A 22,391-nucleotide genomic window follows, 5' to 3' on the forward strand; every position below is an offset into this window, starting at 1 on the left:
CTAAGGGACATGGCTATTCTTGTCATCCCCTCTGGCCTCCTCCAGAGCTGAGGGCTGATCCAGGGAAGCAGTTGGCGGTTCCTCTTTTGCCTTGCTGAGTAAGGGCCCAGTCCCTGGTCTGGCCCCTTCAGGCAGCCAGGAGAGAGCTGACGAAGGCTGCCTGCCCAGAGCCTGGGTGCAGGGAGTTGGAAATAGATCAGGAAAGTAGCCATCCCCTCCTGGGGGATGCCCCGGAGCTTGCGGGCAGAACGGACCAGGGAAGGGCAGCTCTGGCAAACAGGGGTCACTCCAGGAGGCTGTGCCTGTGGGGTCAGAGGGTGTAGGAATTACCAGACAGGACCAACAGTATCAACTATCATTAACTGTGTTCTACAACAGACCCCCCCGTGCCCCAACACACATAGATGCAGCTTAGGACCTCAGTGCAAGTCTTCCACGCTTAGGACACAGGCTTCAGCACTCAAGGTCCTGTGGTTTAGTAATATTGACACAAAGTGAACCATGGATCAGGCCAATGCTGTTTCATACACACAACAAGGAGACCAGAAACCACCTGATCTTTTCTCCCCTTCTGCTAGAATCTAGTTTTAATATGATAGATGTTTCTGGGATTTCAGAGGTCCAAGTGGCCCAGCAGAATATTAGCTGCCATCTACTCTAAGCCAAGTATTTTCACTCCTATTGTTTATAATCCTCACCAAATCCCTCCCTGACATAGAACTGTGAGTCCCATTTCAGAGTCCCAGAAACTGAGACTCAGGAGAGCTAGTAACTGGCTGAGCTGGATTTCAAACCTGTTTTCCTAATGCCAAACTCCAGAGTTCTCTGTTAACTCTCTCTGTGCTCTGCACCCTCTACAGAATTCGAGGGAGAAGAGCTTAATAAAGAGAGCTGGGGCAAACTGAAGGTTTCATTCACCATGCATGACCTGCCTCAGTCTGCCCTCCAGATAACGTGGCTCTTTGTCCCCTCCCACCTACCTCAATCCCAAGGGGACCTTCACTCCCAGCCCCAACTCACCCATATTCCCAGCAGGGGGCTGCATCAGGATCTGCCCTGAGGAGGCACCTGGGCAATAGCCCTGCGACGTGCCCCCGCTGGGGCCACAGGGAAACGTAAACAGAGAGTCTTCGGGCGGTGGAAGTGTCAGCGAACTGGGCATGGAGAAGGGGAAAGTGGGGAGGTAGGGAAACTTGGGCTGAGGGGACTGGAAAAGCGGGGGCTGTGGAGCCTGGGAGAACTGGAAGGGTCCCGACTGGTTGCTCTGTTGGTAATCCTGGGGCTCCAGCTCTTCCAAATATGAACAGGGGGGTGGCAGGGTGATGCTGCAAGGACAGGGGAACAGCTGGTGAGGTGCAGGGGTGGAGGAGCTCCCCGTTCCTACTACAGTAGCTGAGTCCCTTCCTCTCACCTCCTTCTCATCTCTATGGTGACCCCAGCCTTGCAAGGCTGCTGCAGCTGCCTCTTCTCCTGCCTCCTGTTCCTAGCATCTTGCCTTTGTTTCTGCTCTATTGCTGTGATCCCCTAGGCCATTCCCCAGATCCCCTTATCTCTTTCATCCCCAACTCCTGTACTACTCTGTGCTCCCCTCAGTTAACCCTCTCCTCTCTCAGGGTCTATCTTCTCTCCATCTACACCCCCACCCCCGCCCAGATAACTCGAGTGACCTACGCCCCATAGGTTCCTTACCTTGTCCCCCAGGACCCACAGGGGCCATCCTTGTGGCTGCTGTCACTGCCAGCAATGTCCATCAGCAGTGGCATCAGTTGGGGGGTGTGGACAGGGCCAAGGGGGAAAGGAAGGTCGGCCCTTCGCACAGGTGGGGGGCTGAAGAGTGGGGGGGTCACCACCCTCTGAGCACCCTCACTGGGTTGGGTGGGGGCCAAAGTCTGGTCAGAAGTCAGCAGCATGGGGGGCTCTAGGAACAGAAAGCAAAGAGGGGCTATAAGGGTAAGGGAAATGGGAGGCAGGTTTGGCATTGGTGAATGGTAGACACAAGACATGCCAGGTCCCCCTGAATAGGCCCTGCTGGCCGAAACACTGGAGGACTCCGGTCACGCCCACCTCCATCAAACAAGGTCGGTCTTCACTATCTTTAGTTGCCATTTTCCCCCAGCTCTGAAGGTGGGAGCTCACCTGGAAAGGTATCCAGAGGGGACTCCTGAGGGAAAGGGTCGGGCTTTGGCTCCATGGGCACAGCAGGTGGGAGCTCAGCTGCAGAGCTGGAGGCAGGAAGAATGAAGACTGTAGCTCTGGTGGTCTCTGGATTTGCACAGGCGCTTATTGCCAGGAGAGACACCAATTCCCAAACTCTGCCTCCTACAGAGCATTGGCAACTTCCCAATCCCATGGCAGCCAAAATCTCTGTAAATCTTACCTGGCAACCCCAGGACTCATGCCTAGCCTTCCAATGCTCTCCTTCTAGATCCTCAGGATCCCAGCTTGGACCCCACTTCTGCCCACAGGGACACAGAAAGAGGAGGAATTCTGACCTGCATTGACTGCTGGCAGGGCCAGGGGCTGCAGCATTGTCCTTGTTTTCTTTTCCATTCAGTTTCTCCATTTTTCGCCACTTGGCCCGGCGATTCTGGAACCACACCTGCGGGGGAAAGGTGCTTGAACTGGAGAAGAGGGGCCTAGAGACTCAGGCTTAGGTCCTGGCTGTTGCACAAGGAGCTACAGGACTTTGGAAGGTCACTCCAGCACTCTGCTGCTGAGGTCTTTGTCAGGCTGGTTTTATCAAAAGTCTCTGCAGTGCCTTCTTCTGATGCTCTCAGGCTGTGGCACTCTGGAAACAGTCAGGGACACAGCCGCTTCTGAGGCCTCAATTCAGCTTCTACCCAGGCTGCCACTAAGCACTCACTCTGCAATTCAAGAGTTTCAATGGTGGGCCCTCCACCAATCCACCCTGCCACCAGGGATCCGGCCCCCTTTACCATGATGCGCTGGGGAGTCACCCCCACCGCCTGGGCAATCTCCCGGCGTTTATCACTGTCAGGATAGTGGTCTTCTTGGAATATCCTCTCTAGCTCCTCCAGCTGATCTGAAAGAAGAAGAAGAAACTTGTGTGAGGAGGACAAATGCCAGTGACAGGCAGGCAAAGAGAAGGAGAGATGCTCACCAAGTATCTCTAACACATGGGGCCACTGCCCCTAACCCAACACTTTCCCAAAGCCTTTTTCCTATTGGGCTGGGCCTTCTCACTCTTGGGTACTACAGCAGAGAGCGGTATGTTTACTTTCCTTACTTTTCTACCCTGGTCATTTTCTTTTTTTTCTTTTTTAGACGGAGTCTCACTCTGTCGCCCAGGCTGGAGTGCAGTGGCGCCATCTCACCTCATTGCAACCTCTGCCTCCCGGGTTCAAGTGATTCCCCTGCTTCAACTTACCAAATAGCTGGGATTACAGGCACAGGCCACCATATCGGGCTAATGTTTGTATTTTTAGTAGAGGCAGGGTTTCACCATGATGGCCAGGCTGGTCTCCAACTCCTGAATTCATGTAATCCCCCTGCCTTGGCCTCCCAAACTGCTGGGATTACAGGCATGAGCCACTGTGCCCAGCTCCAACCTCATTTTCTGATGTGATAACCCAACCTTCCCTCCGAGGGTCAGAGATAGTGGCACTACCACAGCCCAAGAGAGAATCCGGGACGAAGTGACGTACAAACTAACCACGTCCCTCAGGTCTCCTGGGGGTAGAGTCTTCGCACAGCCCCACATTTTCCCAGGATGACCCCAGAGCTCTTCGGTTTCCTCTCTTTAGGGACTTACCTGAGCGGTATAAGGTTCGTGTCTTTTTCTTAAGTTGGCAAGTCACTTCCGGGGGCCCCTGCTTCTGGTCTCTGTTTTGGTTGCTCTGTGCCAATGTACTGAGGAGGTTGGCTAGGTGGCAGGGCCCCCGGCCTGACCCACAGGGCACTGGGTTGTGTGTGGCACGGGCTGAGTTAGGGGCACCAGGAGATGATGTTGGGGCCAGTCCCGTGGTGCTGGGCTTTTTCTGCTTCCCGGGGGCTGGAGAATAGGACCTCTTTCCTGTCTTCACCTCTCCCACTGGGAGGGAGCAATCCTCCACCTGCGCCTGGGGCCTGGAGCGGGCTACAGTTCTGTCTTTGTGGAGAGCCCTGGAGCGGGGGGGCGCGCACAGTCTCCCAGCATCAGCTCCAGTGGCTTCTCCAGAGATTGCTGGCAGCTTCTTCTCTCCTGAGATGGTGCAGGAGGGTGGCAGTTCCTCACTCTGAGTGTCCTGAGCATGAGGGGCTGAGCCCCGGAGCAGTTCCTCCTCCCGGGGTCCAGCAGCCAGGGGCTTCTCTCCAGCTTCCTGGCCTGTGGGGAGCCAACATCCACTGACCTTAGCATCAGGGAGAAGGAAGAACTGGACCAAGAGGAAATGCTGCTTCCTGCTCTGCAAACGGTTTGATCCTAAGCTTTAATGTGTCTACCTATCAAATGGGGTAATAATTCCACACTTACCTTCCTAACTTGACTATTGTGAGGATTACATCAGATAACCCAACTTCTTTCAAAAATCTAGACAAATGTATGCAATTCTGAGAAGGCCTTAGTTCATGGTATCTCCTAAGTTGGGGGTACTCACTCCCTGTGGGTTCCCTTTTTCCCAGACACCAGGGGTATGAGTTTGAGGGACTGTTCAGCTATCTCCAAGGAATCATGTTGGGGCTAGGGGTGGACCAGGAAGACAAAGAGAAACAGATTGGCAGGGATTCTGCTTCTCCCAAGGCGGGATGCTGTTCCTGCTGCATCATTATTAACATAGACATTATTGCTTAGAGATGGGACAAGGCAGGATTCGATCATCTCCAGCAGCTGAGGCAAGAACATCAAAAGAGATAACAGGGACAACCACGGAACTCTGTCTCTGCCAATCCTACTCAGCCCCATACATGCCCGCCCACCAACCACCACCCAGCATGTCCATTTCCTCCCCCTCCCTGCAAAGCAGAATCTCACTCTCTGGTCAACCTCTTTTTTGAGTAAGGAAATTGTGGCCCAGCTAGAACTAAAAACCCTACCACTTATCCCTAAAGCTTGGCTTCCTTTCTTTGAGCTGACTGATGCATCGGGAGCTTACCATGTTCCAGGCATGGCACTAAACACCTTTCAAAGATTAGCACGGTGCATATTTAATCTCTGTGAGAACGGCACTGCTAATATTCCCTTCTAACAGATGAAGGAATGAGGATGAGATAGCAGAGTAATGTGTCCAAGATCACACAGCACCCTGAGCACATACTCTGTGTACTTAATCACGACATGGAGTCCTTCCTGGGGCCATCAAATGGTCCCCCCACTTTCACCTCCCAACTGACTCATAACCCCAAGAACCCTCAGCTCAGGGAGCTGCTTTATCATTTCCAACTAAATTGGAACATTTGTAATGAATGCTTAGTAACGACTAAGAGCTATTGTTATATTAGTGAAAATTGCATGAGATAGGTCTTAAGGAATAACTTTTTTGTTGTTGTTCGTTTGTTTTGTTTTGCTTTGTTTTTTTGAGATGGAGTCTCACTCTTTCACCCAGGCTGGAGTGCAGTGGTGCGATTCTGGCTCACTGCAAACTTGCCCCCTGGGTTCAAGCAATTCTCGTGCCTCTGCCTCCCGAGTAGCCGGGATTACTGGTGTGTGCCACCACACCCAGCTAATTTTTGTATTTTTAGTAGAGATGGGGTTTTGCCATGTTGGCCAGGCTGGTCTCCAACTCCTGACCTCAGGTAATCCACCAGCCTCGGCCTCCCAAAGTGCTGGGATTACAAGCAAGAGCCACCGCTCCTGACCGTAGGAATGCCTTTCTAACAGAGTGTCAAAGAAGAAGGTCATGGTCAAGGGTGCCCTTCCAAGTCCCTTCCTAGGACACAAGCTGGACCTGACTTGCGTGAGAGGGTCTGGGCTGGTGAAGAGGACGAGCAGGCCGCTGTGGAGGGAAGGGACAAAGCTGGCTGGTGGTATGGGGAAGCAGGGACAAATTTGTTTTACAGCATTTTAGGAGAGCTTGTACTGTAGCAAAAAGCCTGGTACCCAGCACTGTGGGTGCTCCGTAAGCACTTGTCCTATGGGAGTGATGTGCCCTAGTAAGAAGGGGACGGGTGTCAGACCCCAAACTGGAAGGGTCCTGGGGCTCCCAGGGTTCTCTCCCCAGAGCGTTGGGAGATTGGAGGCGGGGGGATGGGTTGCAACCCCAAAGCGCAGGGGCAGCGAGGTCGGCCTCCTCCCACCCTACCCCACCAACACCACCCGGCCCTCCGCCTACTGAAGCTCTTAGGTCGGCTAACGCTGACCTGGTGATCACAGGCCTCCCCCCTCCCCGAGCCCCCAAAGCCTGACCCCCTCGCAGGACAGGGTCGCCACACTCACCCCGCGGTCCCTGGCAGGGATCCTCTGTGAGTTCCATGGCCTGGACTCCCGCCGCCGCGGCCGGCCCGTGATGCACAGGCGCGGCCTAATGAAGCCTCACCGGGCGGGCAGGTGTGCAGCCCGCATGGGCCGGGCCGGGGGAGCCGTAGCCCGAGGCTGCTCCCCTCACTCCCACCCCACCCCAGGGCGAGGCCGGCCCGGGAGGCTCGGCTGGGGCAGCTGCGAGGGCGGGGAGGACCCGGGCCTGGGCGCCGCCTGCTCGGCTCCCCCCAGCCAGGAGCCCAGGCCCAGGTGCGGGTCTCCAGATGGCCCCTCCCGCGGCGGGGCTGTAGGGCGAGGCTGGGGCGAGGGACGGGAGCGAGGCTACCCGGTGGTCTTCAGGGGGCTGGGCCCAGCCGTGGGGCTCACCCACGCCCTAAGGAGGACTCAGTCCTGGATCGTGGCTAAAGCCCTTCCCTGTGGACTGTGGAAGGCGATTTCTAGAGCAGCTCTTCAAAGGGGAAGCGCTGGATTGCCCAAATCCCATGCTAGGGCCCCTCCAAGCTTCAGTATTAAAGAGCTTCAAAGTCCTCTTCCTGATTTTGTTTTTGGTTTTGAGACGGAGTCTCGCTCTGTCCCCCAGGCTGGAGTGCAGTGGCGAGATCTCGGCTCACTGCAACCTCCGCCTCCCAGGTTCAAGCAACTCTCCTGCCTCAGCCTCCCGAGTAGCTGGGACTACAGGCGCCCGCCACCATGCCAGGCTAATTTTTGTGTTTTTAGTAGAGACGGGGTTTCACCATGTTGGCCAGGCTGGACTACAACTCCTGACTTCAAGTTAACCACCTGCCTCCGCCTCCCAACGTACTGGGATTACAGGCGTGAGCCACCGCGCTCGGCCCCCGTACTGATTTGAGGGTCTCCAGCGCACAAGGACTGCAGCAGATGATGACGAAGGAGCTGAAAGAGCCACAGACTCCGTAGATCGGGTACAGTGCACACAGAGGAAATTCAGGTACAGTCAGAGGCGGCCCTGCCAGGGACGGTGTGGTCACTGTGTTCCCATCCATTTGATGTTTCGATTTTATTCTCTGAAAATGGAAGGGACTTTCTATAGGGGAGATCTCACGGCGGGGGTGGGGAAGGAGCCTTATGATTCCTAGTTCACGGAATGTTTCTTACCATCTTTATACAAGCAAAATCAGAATTTAAAAATTCTTGCCTCTTCTCCTGAGCGGGGAGGGGGTAGAATGTGGGAGGGCTGGTCAGATAGAAACAGGTGCTTGGAGCTGGGTGGGGAGCCGGCGGCCTGGAACAGAATCCAGGTGTTTTGCTTTAAGGATTTAAAAGACTCTGGACACCACGTGCTTTCGTGCTGAAATCAGCTGTGGGTACATTTTCCTATTCCTTTAATTGCCTTGAGGGGCTTGGCCTACACATGTGGACTTTGGAGGATTGTGAGAGATTTAGTTCTTTCTGAAACACAAAAATGTAAACTAACTCCGAATATGATCAAGACTTCAGGCATCTCCTGTTTCATTCCATGCCTTCCATAATGTGGATAGCCTCTGTTTCACGAGGCGTTCAGACAGGTGGGGCCCAGTTTCTCTGCTAGAAATGAAGCATTCCAGGACAAGTGAGCAACGAGCTGTGGGGCACTGACACTGCTTCCAGGATCATTTGATGGTGAAAAATCAGGACCATTTGGTGGTGACATGGTAAATGGAACGCAGGCACGTCCTTGCTCACAGAAGCTTACGGTGGAGGGGAGATCGTCAAATGATCATGTCAGGATAGTGTGGTCAGTGGCGAGTTAGAAGTAGGAAAGGCTACTATGGAGCATGGAGAAGCAGGAACCCCTTCTGGACTAGGATGGAAGCTTCTTGCAGAAGGCGACACGTGGGCTGTGAGCTGTGGAGTTTACCACATCACAGTCCCGCTTGAAACCTGACAGTCACCCCTGACTGCCAGCATGAATGCCAGGCTCTGAGATCTGGATCTTTCCCCTGGATCCTCAGCTCCCCTGTGTTACCCACCCCGGTATTTCAGTGGTGGTGTGTGTGTCTTTTTTGGCCTAATGTTTCTCAAAGAATGTTCTTAAAACCCCCTGGATCAGAATTTCTTAGGGAATTTGTTTAAAGTGGGGGTTCCAATCCCCAGAAATCTTAATTGGCTGGTCCAAGGAGGTACCCAGAAACATCCATTTGAAGCCCCTCAGGTAATTTTTGTACATTGCAGAGTTTGAGACACTTTTAGACTTTGCAAAAACAAAGTCAGTGAAAACTCTCCTGTGGATAGGAGTAGCGACAAGGTATGGTAGGGGCCTGTGTGGGGAAAGGAAATGACCTTTTGTCCTTTACTGAGGTGTCTACTGCAGTGAGAAGCAGGGTGCAATTAATTTCTTAATAGATTATCCTATCCCATTAAACTGAAAAGAAGTCCTCCTTCTCTGCCATCATTATGTTGTGTTTCCTCTCTCTAGCTGACTCCCCTCTGCCAGGGTAAAGGTCAGAAAGCAAAGATCCAAATTCCCCATAGGCTGTATGGCACCCTTCCACAAACCGTGAAAGATACAGGTTCTAACTCTGCAATAGATTGGCATAGGGACTTAGGGAATTTAAAATATTGGCATTTTTCCAACTGGGCACAGTGGCTCATACCTGTAATCCCAGCACGTTGGGAGGCCAAGGTGGGCAGATCACCTGAGGTCGGGAGATTGAGACCAGCCTGGCCAACATGGTGAAACCCTGTCTCTACTAAAAATACAAAATTTAGCTGGGTATGGTGGTACACGTCTGTAATCCCAGCTACTTGGGAGGCTGAGGCAGGAGAATTGCTGGAACCCAGGAGGTAGAGGTTGGAGTGAGCCGAGATCATGTCACTGCACTCCAGCCTGGGTGACAGAGTGAGACTCCGTCTCAAAAAAGAAAAAAAAAATTGGCATTTTTCCAAACAGAGAAATGAGGTTTTTTTTTTTCCCCACAAATGATATAGTTGGATGTTTTGTTTATTTACATGAAGAATTTTATCGGCTGCAAGTGAATTTTATCTAAGATGTACGTTACATGGGAAAATGTCTGATGAGTTTTGTTGGGAAGGTATTGTGTTTTTGGTATATCCTGTTAAGTCATATCTTCCATGGATCAACTTCAAATGAGGGAGGTTTGTCATGGAAGTTAAAATACTGGCTAGATGCAAAGAGACAGCTCAATTATATGGAGGACAATAAGGTATTGTTTGAGGAAAACTTGGGGCTATGTCTTCCTAAGTCCTGTTTGGTTGCATTTCATCTTTGTGATCAGCTGACTAGTTCATAGACTAACTCAACTTTTTTAGAGGACAGGGAGGTATTTTTTTAATTTTTAATTTTTTTTCTGGTTTCTTAGTTTTCAGAGCCAGACTTTATACCATTACCACCATGTACTTAGCAAGAGCCATTTCTTCCAAAATCTTTTTTTTTCCCTCACAGATATGAGATTACCAGAACAAAAAGGAAGGTGTCTGATACTAAAAAAAGTAGTTAATTTTTTTCAGTCTATGAAGAGTAAGTGAAATAAGTGTTCTTGGTCCTTCTCCCTCTCTCTCTATAGTGAGAAAAATAACCAGAAGAAGGCAGCTGATTGAGAACATTTTTTGAAGCAAAACCACAAGGTAATGTGTTCTTGTTCTGTGGGCCACACCCCAGAGTAGGCAGCATCAGGTCATTGGAAGACCTAGGACCAGAAAGGCAAGAATTAAGTTGTGAAAGACAAGCAGAAATCTGCGCAGGCCCTGGCCAGGGAGATCATAGTCACAGCAAGTATGGCAGGTCAGGGGCCCCGGAAAACCACCAGGAAGAGATGACATGTCCAAGGCAGAGAGAGTGAAGGGAAGCCTGAGCCAGGCACATGTTCAGGGACCAGCACTGCCAGAGTCCAGGCAAATGGCCGGATGATTGGATAAATACTGGGGACCGATGACAGGGAAAAAGTGAATGGTCCCAGAGACTGGGAGAGACACTGGCAACTGCCAAAGTCTCTGCCCAGGGGTTTCCTGTGGAAATCCCAGAAAAGGATGGTTTCAGGTTGCCTGTGAAGGGAATTAGGAACACCTGGCTAGAGTGGAAACTGCCGGGCAGGGCGAGGACAAGTTCTGGCGTGAATTAGCGTTGTAACTTCTAATGCCCTTGCCCCAGACACTCAGGATAATGTGCGTCTAACAAGAATGGTGACTGTGTTTTAAACATTCTGCTGCTGCTGCTATTGTTTACAATTAATCGCCACTGCTGGTGTTTTGTAATTTAGAACATACTTTCACATCCGTTCTAATTCTCTCCTCCTGATGTGCCTGACTTTTGCAGGCACTTTGTTCTTTCTATTGTATTCTAGTCTTCTCCAGCATTGCAATCGCTATTGCTAATTACAGCATGGCATACAAGGATCCCTCAAAACCCAGCCCCAGCCTTCACTCAGGCTTCCTGTTTGGCTACCACCACTTCCCCGCCCCCACAGTCTCCCCTACTCTTCCAGGTTTTTGTTCTAAGCTTTTACCCCTTAGAAATGGCCATGCCTTCTCAGGGTCACTGATCAAACTGTTTATCAGCATGAAACATCTTTTTTTTTTTTTTTTTTTTTTTGTGGCAAAGTCTTACTCATCCTCCAAAACCCAACCCAAATATTCCCTTTCTGGGGAAGCCTAGCTCAGCCTTCCACAGCCAGAATTAACTGCCCCCTCCTAGGGCCTCCCCTTGTACTGTGTTTACATTTATATTACATCACTGCTCACAGGCTGAACTGATTAGGGCTTTGTGTATTCTCCACTGGATTGGGAGTTCTTAGATAGTAACATGCATCTATTCATGCCCGGTGCTTTCTTCTTGCTTTGTAAGTATCAACTCATTGAATTCTAACAACCCTATGAAGTTCTATTATATGGTTATCCCCATCTTACTGAAGAAACTGTAGCATAAAGAGTTTAATACTTCTCCAAAGGTGACAGTGGCCACCTCAGATTTGAACCCAGTTAGTCTAGTTTCTGCCTGCACTCCTAAACACTAGCCTCCACTGTTTGTTTGATTGTATCCATCACTATACTGGCATAGTGAATCCTGCATGGGGAATGGGTCATTGTTCAGTGACAAAAAGTTGACGATTGCCAAGATTTAGGGAGCAGGGGAGTGAAGTGGCTGTGAGTTCAAAAGCATAGCAGCAGTGATGGAACTGTTCTGAATGTTGGCTATAGCAGTGGTTCCACAAGTCTACACACGAGATAAAACTGCACAGAACTAAATACACACTAGTGCATGAAAACTGGTGAAATCTGAGTAAGGTCACAGATTGTATCAAGTCAGTTTCCTAGTGTGGTATTGTAATGGCGTGACAGAAGATGTAAAACGGGAAAAGGGAATATGGAATCCCTGTATTATTTCTTACAACTGCATGTGAATCTACAATTAAAAAGCAGGAAAAAAGTTGATCCTAGTGTTCTGACCACAAGTTTGGTTCTCCTGGACTTGGTTAAATATAATTCACAGAAATAACATTTTGGTATAGTAGCATTATTAACCTTTGCTTGATGGTAATTTTAAAATGTAGATTTAAATGATACCTACATCTTTAACAGGGCTGTGGGTAGGCAAAGCAGAAGAATTTATATCTAATTTGTTCTAAAAGTAAAACAATAACATGTCTCATAATAGGAATGCAAATTTATTAGAAAAAAATGGCAAATACTGAACAATGAAAGGAAAAAGATGATATTTCTCATCAAACAACAGTATCAGTTATTAACAATTTGGCACATTTCCTCACAGGATTTTTTCCATTATTGCTGTTTTGTATATGATTTTCATGATTGTAATTACACTCCATATATAATTTCAAGCATTTCTTCCTTAAAATGTACTATGAAAAGCACAGTTCTGTATTGTTTCGAAGTCTTCAGAATTTATTGAGTGGCAGTACTGTAATTTAACTATTTTCCAACTGTTGGAGCAATCTTTTTAACTTAAATATTATACATTTTAAAAAATTAAAAAGGCAAATTTGAAATAAAGCTTATATCTTTGTCCCATAGTGGCTTTTAAAAAATAAACACCTCTTCCACTTGGTTATTGGTCTATATACATATTTTTAATAGTCCCAAGCCCATGAGAAGGCCTGAAATTGTATATTTCACAGGAATAGACAGGCTGCCTGGCTGGCAAGTGGACAGCTAAGGGTAACTTCAAGAAGGGGTCTGGGATTCTGAGATCATAAACTTGACAGCCAGCAGGGCAGCTTAGCTTTAGTGAGAGGCAAGAATGTCCCTGGACAAGGTATTTTTTCCTCCTTCGGTATCTTGGGGCTGTACCAGTTCTGCTGGTGGCTTGATAGATTTTTCTGATGTTTGAGTCTAAGGTCAGTGGATCCCAAGAGTGGGTGCTCTGCCAAGAGTCCTCAGTGTATGGGAAGACAACTCTTGTCTTCTGTCCAGAGTGTGGTGCTCACAATTTTGCTGTTGCTTCTAGGACATGAGCTCACCTTCCTGGGCTTCGAAGCCATCCTTGTCTCTGGTGTCCCAGGTACCCTCCAGGTCTGGTGATGTTAGTGTCAAAAGGAGAGCAATGTCATGGCCAGCAGGTTCCTCTATCCTTTTGGCGCAACAAACTTTAGGCTCACTTTATGGTGACAGTCCTAAATCTGTAAAATTGAAGATACTTGAACTTGTCTTTAAATATCTCCTTTGCTTGATGTCAATCAAGGGCAAGAGCAGTAGTGTGGGTTAGAAGCTGGGAGCAACTTCCTTTGCATGGAGGAGGGAATGGTGAAATATTAGGCTTGCGTTTAGTGAGGCGTAGAGATTAAACAATGATAGCAGACTACATTGATTACCTGACAAATAATTAGGCCTGCAAAACCTGTCATTCCATTGGTTGGAAGGAAGCAATCAAACTGGATAGGCTGTGAGATCCAGCCTTTGTTTTGCAAAGGGCTTCTGATCGTTTCTGTTTTGCAAGCTGCATTGCTGCATGCTGCACATGTTATTAAGGTGGTGCGAGGGAGTGTAGGTTGTGAGTGGGCAACCTGGACCTCAGTTAGGGTCTCATTCAGAGCAGTCGTAAGGAAAAGGAGAGCAGAGCAACAGAGAGGAAGAGGCCATATTTGGAACTAGAGATGTACTAGATATCATTGGATATGCATTCTTGAATCAGGAGACCTAGTTTATGATCCTCTTCCAAGGTCCAGTTCTTCAGTTTCTCTGTTGATGTGGGCTCCTGAGCAAGGGAAACACATCTCTCAAACTTAACCTGATTTTCAAACTGAATTCCTGATTCCCACCCCCAAACTTGTCACTCCTCCTGTCCTCCCCATCTTTTATCCTCCACCCAGCTGGAATCACCCTTGATTTCTCTCTCTCCCACAGCATCTGTAGAAACTGCCAGAATATTCTTGTTGCCCTTTTTCTAATCCCAGCCCACTGTCACCCATTTTCCAGGGACTTGCATGTGAAAGTCTTAAAATATACATTAAGGCCGGGCGCCATGGCTCACGCCGGTAATCTCAGCATTTTGGGAGGCCGAGGCAGGAGGATCACGAGGTCAAGAGATGGAGACCATCCTGGCCAACATGGTGAAACCCTGTCTCCACTAAAAATACAAAAAAATTAGCTGGGCGTGGTGGTGTGCACCTGTAATTCCAGCTACTAGGGAGGCTGAGGCAGGGCAATCACTTGAACCTGGGAGGCTGAGCTTCCAGTAAGCTGAGATCGCGCCACTGCACTCCAGTCTGGCTAAAGAGTGAGACTCTGTCTCAAAAAAAAAAAAAAAAAAACAACAACCACGTAAATTGAGTCACATATGTTTTTCTCCTATTTGTATGCATCGATTTTCTAGTGTACTTAGAGGAAAATTAAAACTTCTTGCTGTGATCCTGTGTGATCTGGCTCCAGTTTCCCACCCCAGCTTCATCTCAGGTGACTCTTCGGATCTTTCAAGCACTTGAAATAGATCAAATTTTCCCATTTCAAGGTGTTCATATACGCTGTTCCTGTGCTTGGCCAAACTCTTCTCTTTGTTCTTGTGACTAGTTCTAGCCGGGATTTAGTTTAAATGGTATCTCTCAATGTCAATTACTTCAGCCACATTATCTACTTAACATTTGCCTCCTGATATTTTCTTGTATCCATTACAGCTCTTAACACAACATGTAATTATATGTTTATTTGTTTACTATCTGTCTCTTTTACTATATTTTAAGTTTCATGGGTATAGAAACTATCCCAGTTTGTTTCAACAATGTATACCTGTGTATAGGATGTATCTAGCACAGTGACTGGGCTCTAAGTGTTAACCATTTGTTGAATGAATTAATAAATGAACTAATAATGTGGACCTTTTAGTTGAAAGAGATATTATCAGATTCATGGTACATATTGCAGTTTTGGGAAGTTCACAATTTGATACATTACAGGTATTTGGTAAGCACATTAAGTTAGAATGCTTCCTGAAAATATGGGTTGGCCATTTTGAGAGCTGAAGAATCCAGAAACTAGGGATAAAATGTGGCATTTTAATATCCGTTCTAGGGAATACAATGAGACTTGCACTATACTTTGGTATAGTCCATAGTCACCAGAGGCCATTGCTTTTCAGAGGCTGAGAAGAGAAGCAACAGCTAGAGCTACAGCCCATTAGGGCTGTTACGGTCTACAAAGATGGGCACAGACAACCAAAAAATGGCTTTGTAGGCTTCATATAGTTGAATCTCGCTTTTTAAAATTCAGTCTGACAATCTCTGCCTTTTGATTAGGGCATTTAGACCACATATAAAATTTGTTGAGCCTGTAATTCCAGCACTTTGGGAGGCCGAGGCAGGCAGATCACGAGGTCAAGAGATCAAGACCATCCTGGCCAACATGGTGAAACCCCATCTCTACTAAAAATACAAAAATTAGCCTGGCATGGTGGCACATGCCTGTAATTCCAGCTACTCGGGAGACTGAGGCAGAATCACTTGAACCCAGGAGGTGGAGGTTGCAGTGAGCCAAGATTGCACCACTGCACTCCAGCCTGGCGACAGAGTGAGACTCTGTCTCAAAAAAAAAAAAAATTGATATGGTTTGGTTTAAATTATGATCTTAGTGTTTTTTCTATTTGTCACATTTGTCTTTCTAATTTTGAGTCATTTTATGACTCAATTTTATTTGTTGGCTTATTGAATATATTGATTTATAACATTCATTGATTTTTTTTAGTGATTGCATTAGGACTTATAGGATACATGTTTAATTTATCAGAATGTGCCTTAAAGTGACATTAAACCACTTCATTGAAATATAAAGACCTTACAACATTAGACTTTTTTTTTTTTTTTTTTTTTTAATGCACAGTCTCGCTCTTTTGCCCTGGCTGAAGTGCAGTGGTGCGATCTCAGCTCACTGCAACCTCCGCCTCTTGGGTTCAAGTGATTCTCCCAGCTCAGCCTCCTGAGTAGCTGGGATTACAGGTGTGCACCACTATGCCCAGCTAATTTTTGTATTTTTAGTAGAGACAAGGTTTCACTATGTTGCCCAGGCTGGTCTTGAACTCCTGACCTTAGGTGATGTGCCCACCTTGGCCTCCCAAAGTGCTGGGATTACAGACAACATTAGACCTCTGTGTCTCCCCTCTCAGCCTTTGTGCTATCGTTATACAGTTTTCCTCTATGTGTTATAAACCCCACAACACGTGGTTATTTTTTCTTTCAATGGTCAGTTATCTTTAAAAAATATTTTCAAAATAAGGAGAAAGAGTATTCTGCATTTACTTACATATTTACCATTTCCAGTGCTGTATCCTTTGGATAGATCCAAATTTCCACCTAATATCATTTTCCATGTTAAAGGAATGTCTTCAAGATTTCCTGTAGTAAAAATCTGGTGATAATTTCTTTCAGCTTTTGTATTTGTGGTTGGTGTTTATCTTGTCTCCGTTTCTGAAAGCTGCGTATAGAATTCTATGCTGACATGTTTTGTTGTTGTCTCTTGGATACTACTATAAAGATGTTGGTCCATTTTCTTCTAACTTATATATTGTCACTAAAGAGACAGCTGCTATCACCAGTCTTCGTTTCTCTGCGCAGGTGATTCTTGTCTCTAGCTGATTTTAGTATTTTCTCTTTTTCACTGATTTTAAATAGTTTATGATGTGCCTTAGTGTAGTTTTCTTTATGTGTCTTGTGTTTGGGATTCATTTAGCTTCTTGAATTTGTGAGTTTATGGTTTCCATCAGATTGGGAGATTTTTTTCTTTATTTGTTCAAATATATTTTTTTCCATCCTTCTCTCTCTCCCTTTCTTTGGGGCCACCGATTTTACATATATTAGCCTTTTGAAGTTGCCTGATAGTTCCCTAATGCTGTTCATGTTTTTTGTTTCTATGTTTCATTTTGGAGAGTTTCTATTGCTATGTCTTCAAGTTTTGTAATTTTTTCTTATTCAGTGTCTGTAGTTATTATATCTAGTTTGTCATTTCAGACATTAACTTTTTTCATCCCTAGATGTTTGATTTGGGTGTTTTGTATCTTCAATGTCTAAACATGCAAATATTCTCCTTTACCTTCCTGAATGGATGAAATGAAATTATGTAACTGCTTTAATGTCCTTGTCTACTATTTTTATATCTATTTCTATCAATACTTTTGTTCAGATTATGGCTCATTTTTTTTCTGCTTCTTTGCATGGCTGGATGTGTTTTATTAGATGCTATACAATGTAACATTGTGAACTTACTAGATTTACTGTGTGAGAGTGTGTGTGTGCTTGTGTGCTTGCTCTGTATCCTGTTTCTTGGAAGTACTTTCATCCTTTCAAGACCTACTTTTTAAGTTTTTTAAGATAAAGAGGGCTTCCATCTAAGGCTAATTTTCCCTACTACCAAAGCAATATGTTCTAAATACTCCACCCAATGCCCCATGAATTACGATGTCCTTCCACACTGACTGGTAGAAATCCAAACTATTCCTGGCCCTGTGTGAACTTCACTGGTTATTTTACCTTTTCTTTTTAATTGATTCTTTCCTGGCTAGGGTAGTTTCCTCCCACACATGCAGTAATTAGTACCCAGCTGAGGGTTCTCTTGCTCCATCCTTCTCTCCTTCAGTTCCTGTCCAGGTGTTCTCCTTCCCAGTACCCACCCAAATTCTCAATTCTGTATCTTCAACTTAGGTAGACCACCCTCTGGCCTGAAATCTGGAACTTTCCTCTAGACAATGAGTCACAGTAATTGTGGGCTCATCTTGTTTCCTTTTTCTCAAGAATGATTGTTTTGTACTGGCTGTTGTCCAATATCTGAAAATCATTGTTTTACATATTTTGTAAAGTGTTGTAATTGTTTGGGATGGTAGGGTAAATACGGTGTCTGTTTGCCCATTTTGGCTGGAAGATGAAGTGCCCACAAACTATACATTTTGACTAGTTCTTCACCGTGTACAGGATAAAGTTCAAAGTCATTAGTTTAGCATACTTAGTACATTACAAGCAGACTTCATGACAATCCCCTACCCACACCTCACCCACTTCTAGTACCTCAAGACAGCGTGCCACACCTTGACCATATCCATACGTTTTCATGTCTTAGTGCATTGCACATGCGCTTGTCTTTGCCTAGAATGACGTTATTCCCCTGTATCTTCCATCTCTCCAAATTCTACTTGTTCCCCAAGACCCAACTCAATTACCAGTCCCTCTGTTAAATTTTACCAGACCTGAGTGTTAGTTGCTACAGGATATGATTTTATGACGTTCTTATGATGTTATTATGGAGTGTTGTTATTTGACTTACACACCTGATGGAGATGTCTTCATCTCCTCAAGGGCAGTAACCTCGACATCTTATTCACATTTTCATCTCCCAGCCAAGCTTAGTGCCTGACTTAGGTTCTTGGCAAATGTCTACTTCTGAATGAATGCCCTGTCATAGTGCATAATCTTGCTTTCTGAAAATAGTATTGGCTTGCTTATTTAGAGGAATGTGGGAATGATTAAAAAAATAAAACTTGGACTGGAATAGCCACCATGGTCTCGCAGGTGTTCTGTGTTATGTTAATTACGGAGGATGCTGGGCAGGTGCTGGTTCTCTTCTAAGCCTTTATCTCAGTATTAAAACAATTCATAGCCAATAGCTGGGATTTTTCTCTCACAGATGGCGGAGTTCCGTAACTTACGTCTGGGAGAGGTAAGTGCAGGAAGAGTTGTTCTTTGGAAGTTCCATAAAGGGAATATAATCACTTCCAAAGCATCAGCTTCAACTGAAAGAGCTGGAATCAGCTACTTCTGGCCTGGCTGAAGCTGGTGTCTTAGACAGCTATGTCTCAGGTATGCCCTGAACTGCCTGGGGCATGTGTCTCGGTATAATGTATATTAGGGATTCAAGATTCTTAACTGTTCTTGAAGGCTAACAATTTAGGAAAGAGCAAACATTTTGGAAGCCCACCTCCTTATTCAAGAGGGAGAAGAGTACTCAGTTATGTCTCAGAATTAAACAAAGTCCACCAGAATGTTACACACACACACACACACACACAATTACTCTCTGTCTCTGTCTGTCTCTCTCTCTCTCCTGAGTTTAGTTGCCTGCCAGACAAAGGAGCATATACCGTCAACAAAATTCACTGAATACTTAACAGGAGGGAGTTAGGGTGAGGATCAAAAGGCTCTATTCACTAGGAAGGGGCTTCAAGGTGGTTATACTAAGTAGTGATTGAAAACTCCCTCTCTGAATGGAACAAAATGAGTTCTTGTCTGCACATGTTTGGCTTAATCATGTTCCATTAGTCAAAGTATTCTGTACTTTGGTACACTGAGGTTCTGGCATACCAGATTACTCACAATTCTGAGTCCTTTATCAGCTTGGGATGTTGGTTTGCTGAAAGTTCATGGTTGTTCAATGACTTCATCTGATTGGAAACAGTCTTGATGAACCCAACACTCAGTTTTGACTTATTCTATGCACATGTAGCTGTAAGTGCAAAATTGTCCTTTTATACATGTGATCATGTGATTTATCCCATGTAGAATTTGGGCAGGGGGCATACCTGATTTAGCTTGGAGAAGGGCACAACATGAACTGTATATTGGTAGGGGAAAATTAATGATATTCGATATATCAAATTCTGAAAAAATATAATTTATCAAATGCTGAAGAAAAGAATTTGGGCTTTGCAGTAGGGATGACTTAGTTTTGCGTTGCAATTTGGTCACTGATTTTCTGAACACATTTGTCTTAATCTCAGTTTTTTTCATGTAAAACAGAAAATATCAGTCTTATCAGCTAATGGGATGATTAAATGAGATGATGTATGTAAGCCAGCTCCCTCAGTGTCCTACCTGCTTCTCACAGGATAAACAGTGAATAACTGATAGCTTTTCTGTGGAGCAAACCTCCACCTACATGCACACTGTATATGTGAGTGCCTCCACTGTCCCTGTATACCCTCCTGCACTCTTTGCCTCCTGACAATGTCCCTTCCACTTCTATACTTGCACCCCCCTTTTCATATATAACTTTTTATTTCTTGTTTCTCCCTGAAAACACACTATTTGCAGATCCAAAAGATGAACTTAATTCATAGTCTTCATTAAAATTAGATTCTATTATAACTTCAATACAGCGTTCCTGTTTATTATAAGATTCTGAATGCTTGGTGTTGGAAATTAGACTGCCCTGAGGAAGGCAAATCATCAAATGCAGGGGCAAAAGAGTTTTAGATTTGGTAACATCAGAGAACTAGTGTCTTAGATGTCCAGAACCAGTGAGTATTACTCCCTTCATTCTCTATCCCCAATACAGGGCCCTACATGGCCTATAGCATAATTCTAATTTTACTCAAATGGCAAAGATCTTCTTTGATACACTCAGAACACTGTGGAATATTTGGTACTTGTTGGCCAAGGCTGGGAGATCTGTCCTTTCTGTGCACAGGAGAAAACAGTGATATTTGAGACCAAGGAATGTGTGTGATTATAAACCAACAAATGCTCAAGTTTCCATAAAACAAGATGGAGAACTGGGTACCCTGTTTCATTAAAAACAAAAAACAAAACAAAACAAAAGTATATACCTTTGAGAATATGTAAGAATCCTGGATATCTGGCCCTGAAGTCTGAGGGAATTTCTTCACCATTTTCTTACCAAATCTAGTTTAAAGCTTTCTCTAATGCATTTGAAGAATTTTTCTAAAGGAGTGACAAAAGTACATAGTACAAAGTGGCTTAGAGTGACTGTAATGTTGTTTTGCAACATTTTAGGCAGGATTGGGACTATAATATTCATTACTGTTTGATATGGTTTGGCTCTGTGTCCCCACCCAAATCTCACCTTGAATTGTATTTCCATAATTCCCACATGCTGTGGGAGGGACCTGGTGGGAGATGATTGAATCATGGGGGTGGATTCCCCCATACTGTTCTCATAGTAGTAAATAAGTCTCAGGAGATCTGATGATTTTATCAGGGGTTTCCACTTTCGTGTCTTGCTCATTCTCTCTTTGCCTGCTGCCATCCATGTAAGATGTGATTTGCTCTTCCTTGCCTTCCACCATGATTGTGAGGCTTCCCCAGCCACATGGAACTGTAAGTCCAATTAAATCTCTTCCTTTTGTAAATTGCCCAGACTTGGGTATGTCTTTATCAGCAGTGTGAAAACAAACTAATACACTGTTTGTTCAAAAAGAGCCATCCATGAAAGATGTGTACAGTGTGAACCTTAGGAGAGAGGAAAAAGAAGATTGCAGTGTGACTAGGACAGGATAGGTTATGCTGCATTTTAAGAAAATGAATCCTCAAATCCCAGAGTCTTGAAACAACACAGCTAATTTGTCTCTCGTAGTACATATCCATCACTGGTCAGCAGGGCATTCTGCTGCATGTACACAAAGGCCCAAGCTGACCATCTTACAGCTCCTTCATCTGGAGAGCACATCTTCCTCCTCAGCCCTGCCAGCAGGAGAAATGAAGGCATTTCAACTGCCTCAGCTTCTTCTGTCTCTATCTCTCCATTCTTCCTGAAAACTTACTATCTGCAGGCCCAAAAGACGATCTTTATTCATATTCCTCACTGGGAGAATGGAAATTGAAAATTGACACCCCTCCCTTCTGCTCATATTTTGTTAGCCTGAACTAGTCTATGGTCATGATTAATTGGAAGGGCACTGGGAAATGTGTGAGAAAGTGGAATATTTGGGACAACAGTATTGTCTTTGCCTCAGCCTGCTCTTTTGATCACTGAATATCTATTTACCCCCTATATTAGTCCATTTTCGCACTCCTAATAAAGACATACCCAAGACCGGGCAATTTACAAAAGAAAGAGGTTTAATGGACTTAACAGTTCCACATGGCTGGGGAGGTTTCACAATCGTGGTGGAAGCCAAGGAGGAGCAGGTCACATCTTACATGGATGGCGGCAGGCAAAGAAAGAGCTTGTGCAGGGAAACTCCCCTTTTAAAAACGTCTCATGAGACTTATTCACTATCAAGAAAACAGCATGGGAAGCCTGCCCCCATGATTCAGTTACCTCCCACCAGGTCCCTCCCACAACCTGTGGGGATTTGAGATGAGATTTGGGTGGAGACACAGTCAAACCATATCGTTTAGTCCCTGGCCCCTCTGAAATCTCATGTCCTCACATTTCAGAACCAATCATGCCTTCCCAACAGTCCCTCAAAGTCTTAACTCATTTAAGCATTAACTCAAAAATCCACAACCCAAAGTCTTATCTGAGACAAGGGAAGTTCCTTCTGCCTATGAGCCTGTGAAATCAAAAGCAAGTTAGTTACTCCCTAGAAACAATGGGGGTACAGGCATTGGGTAAATACAGCCATTCCAAATGGGATAAATTGGCCAAAAGAAAGGGGCTAGAGGCCTCATGCAAGTCCAAAATCCAGTGGGACAGTCAAATATTAAAGCTCCAAAATGATCTCTTTTGACTCCATGTCTCATATCCCAGTCACACTGATGCAAGAGGTGGGTTTTCATGATCTTGGGCAGCTATGCCTCTGTGACTTTGCGGGGTACAGCCTCTCTCCTGGCTGCCTTCACAGGCTGGTGTT

At 45.8% G+C, this 22,391-nt stretch overlaps 1 protein-coding gene across 1 annotated transcript in view; it reads right to left on the bottom strand.

Moving 5' to 3' along the window:
- The window catches only part of NOBOX (NOBOX oogenesis homeobox), a 33,506-nt gene continuing 11,115 nt past the window's right edge, over positions 1-22,391 (bottom strand). The window contains exons 3-12 of the mRNA XM_017893734.1: positions 12,847-12,956; positions 7,255-7,379; positions 4,596-4,678; positions 3,773-4,344; positions 2,841-3,043; positions 2,493-2,599; positions 2,137-2,222; positions 1,690-1,918; positions 1,021-1,325; positions 1-302 (exon numbers count right to left, since the gene is read on the bottom strand). Coding sequence (XP_017749223.1) covers positions 1-302; positions 1,021-1,325; positions 1,690-1,918; positions 2,137-2,222; positions 2,493-2,599; positions 2,841-3,043; positions 3,773-4,344; positions 4,596-4,678; positions 7,255-7,379; positions 12,847-12,956 — 2,122 coding nt within the window. The remainder of the gene's footprint in view (positions 303-1,020; positions 1,326-1,689; positions 1,919-2,136; positions 2,223-2,492; positions 2,600-2,840; positions 3,044-3,772; positions 4,345-4,595; positions 4,679-7,254; positions 7,380-12,846; positions 12,957-22,391) is intronic.

Source organism: Rhinopithecus bieti, unplaced genomic scaffold, assembly GCF_001698545.2.
Source record: "Rhinopithecus bieti isolate Rb0 unplaced genomic scaffold, ASM169854v2 scaffold_23862, whole genome shotgun sequence".
NCBI classification, from domain to species: Eukaryota; Metazoa; Chordata; class Mammalia; order Primates; family Cercopithecidae; genus Rhinopithecus; species Rhinopithecus bieti.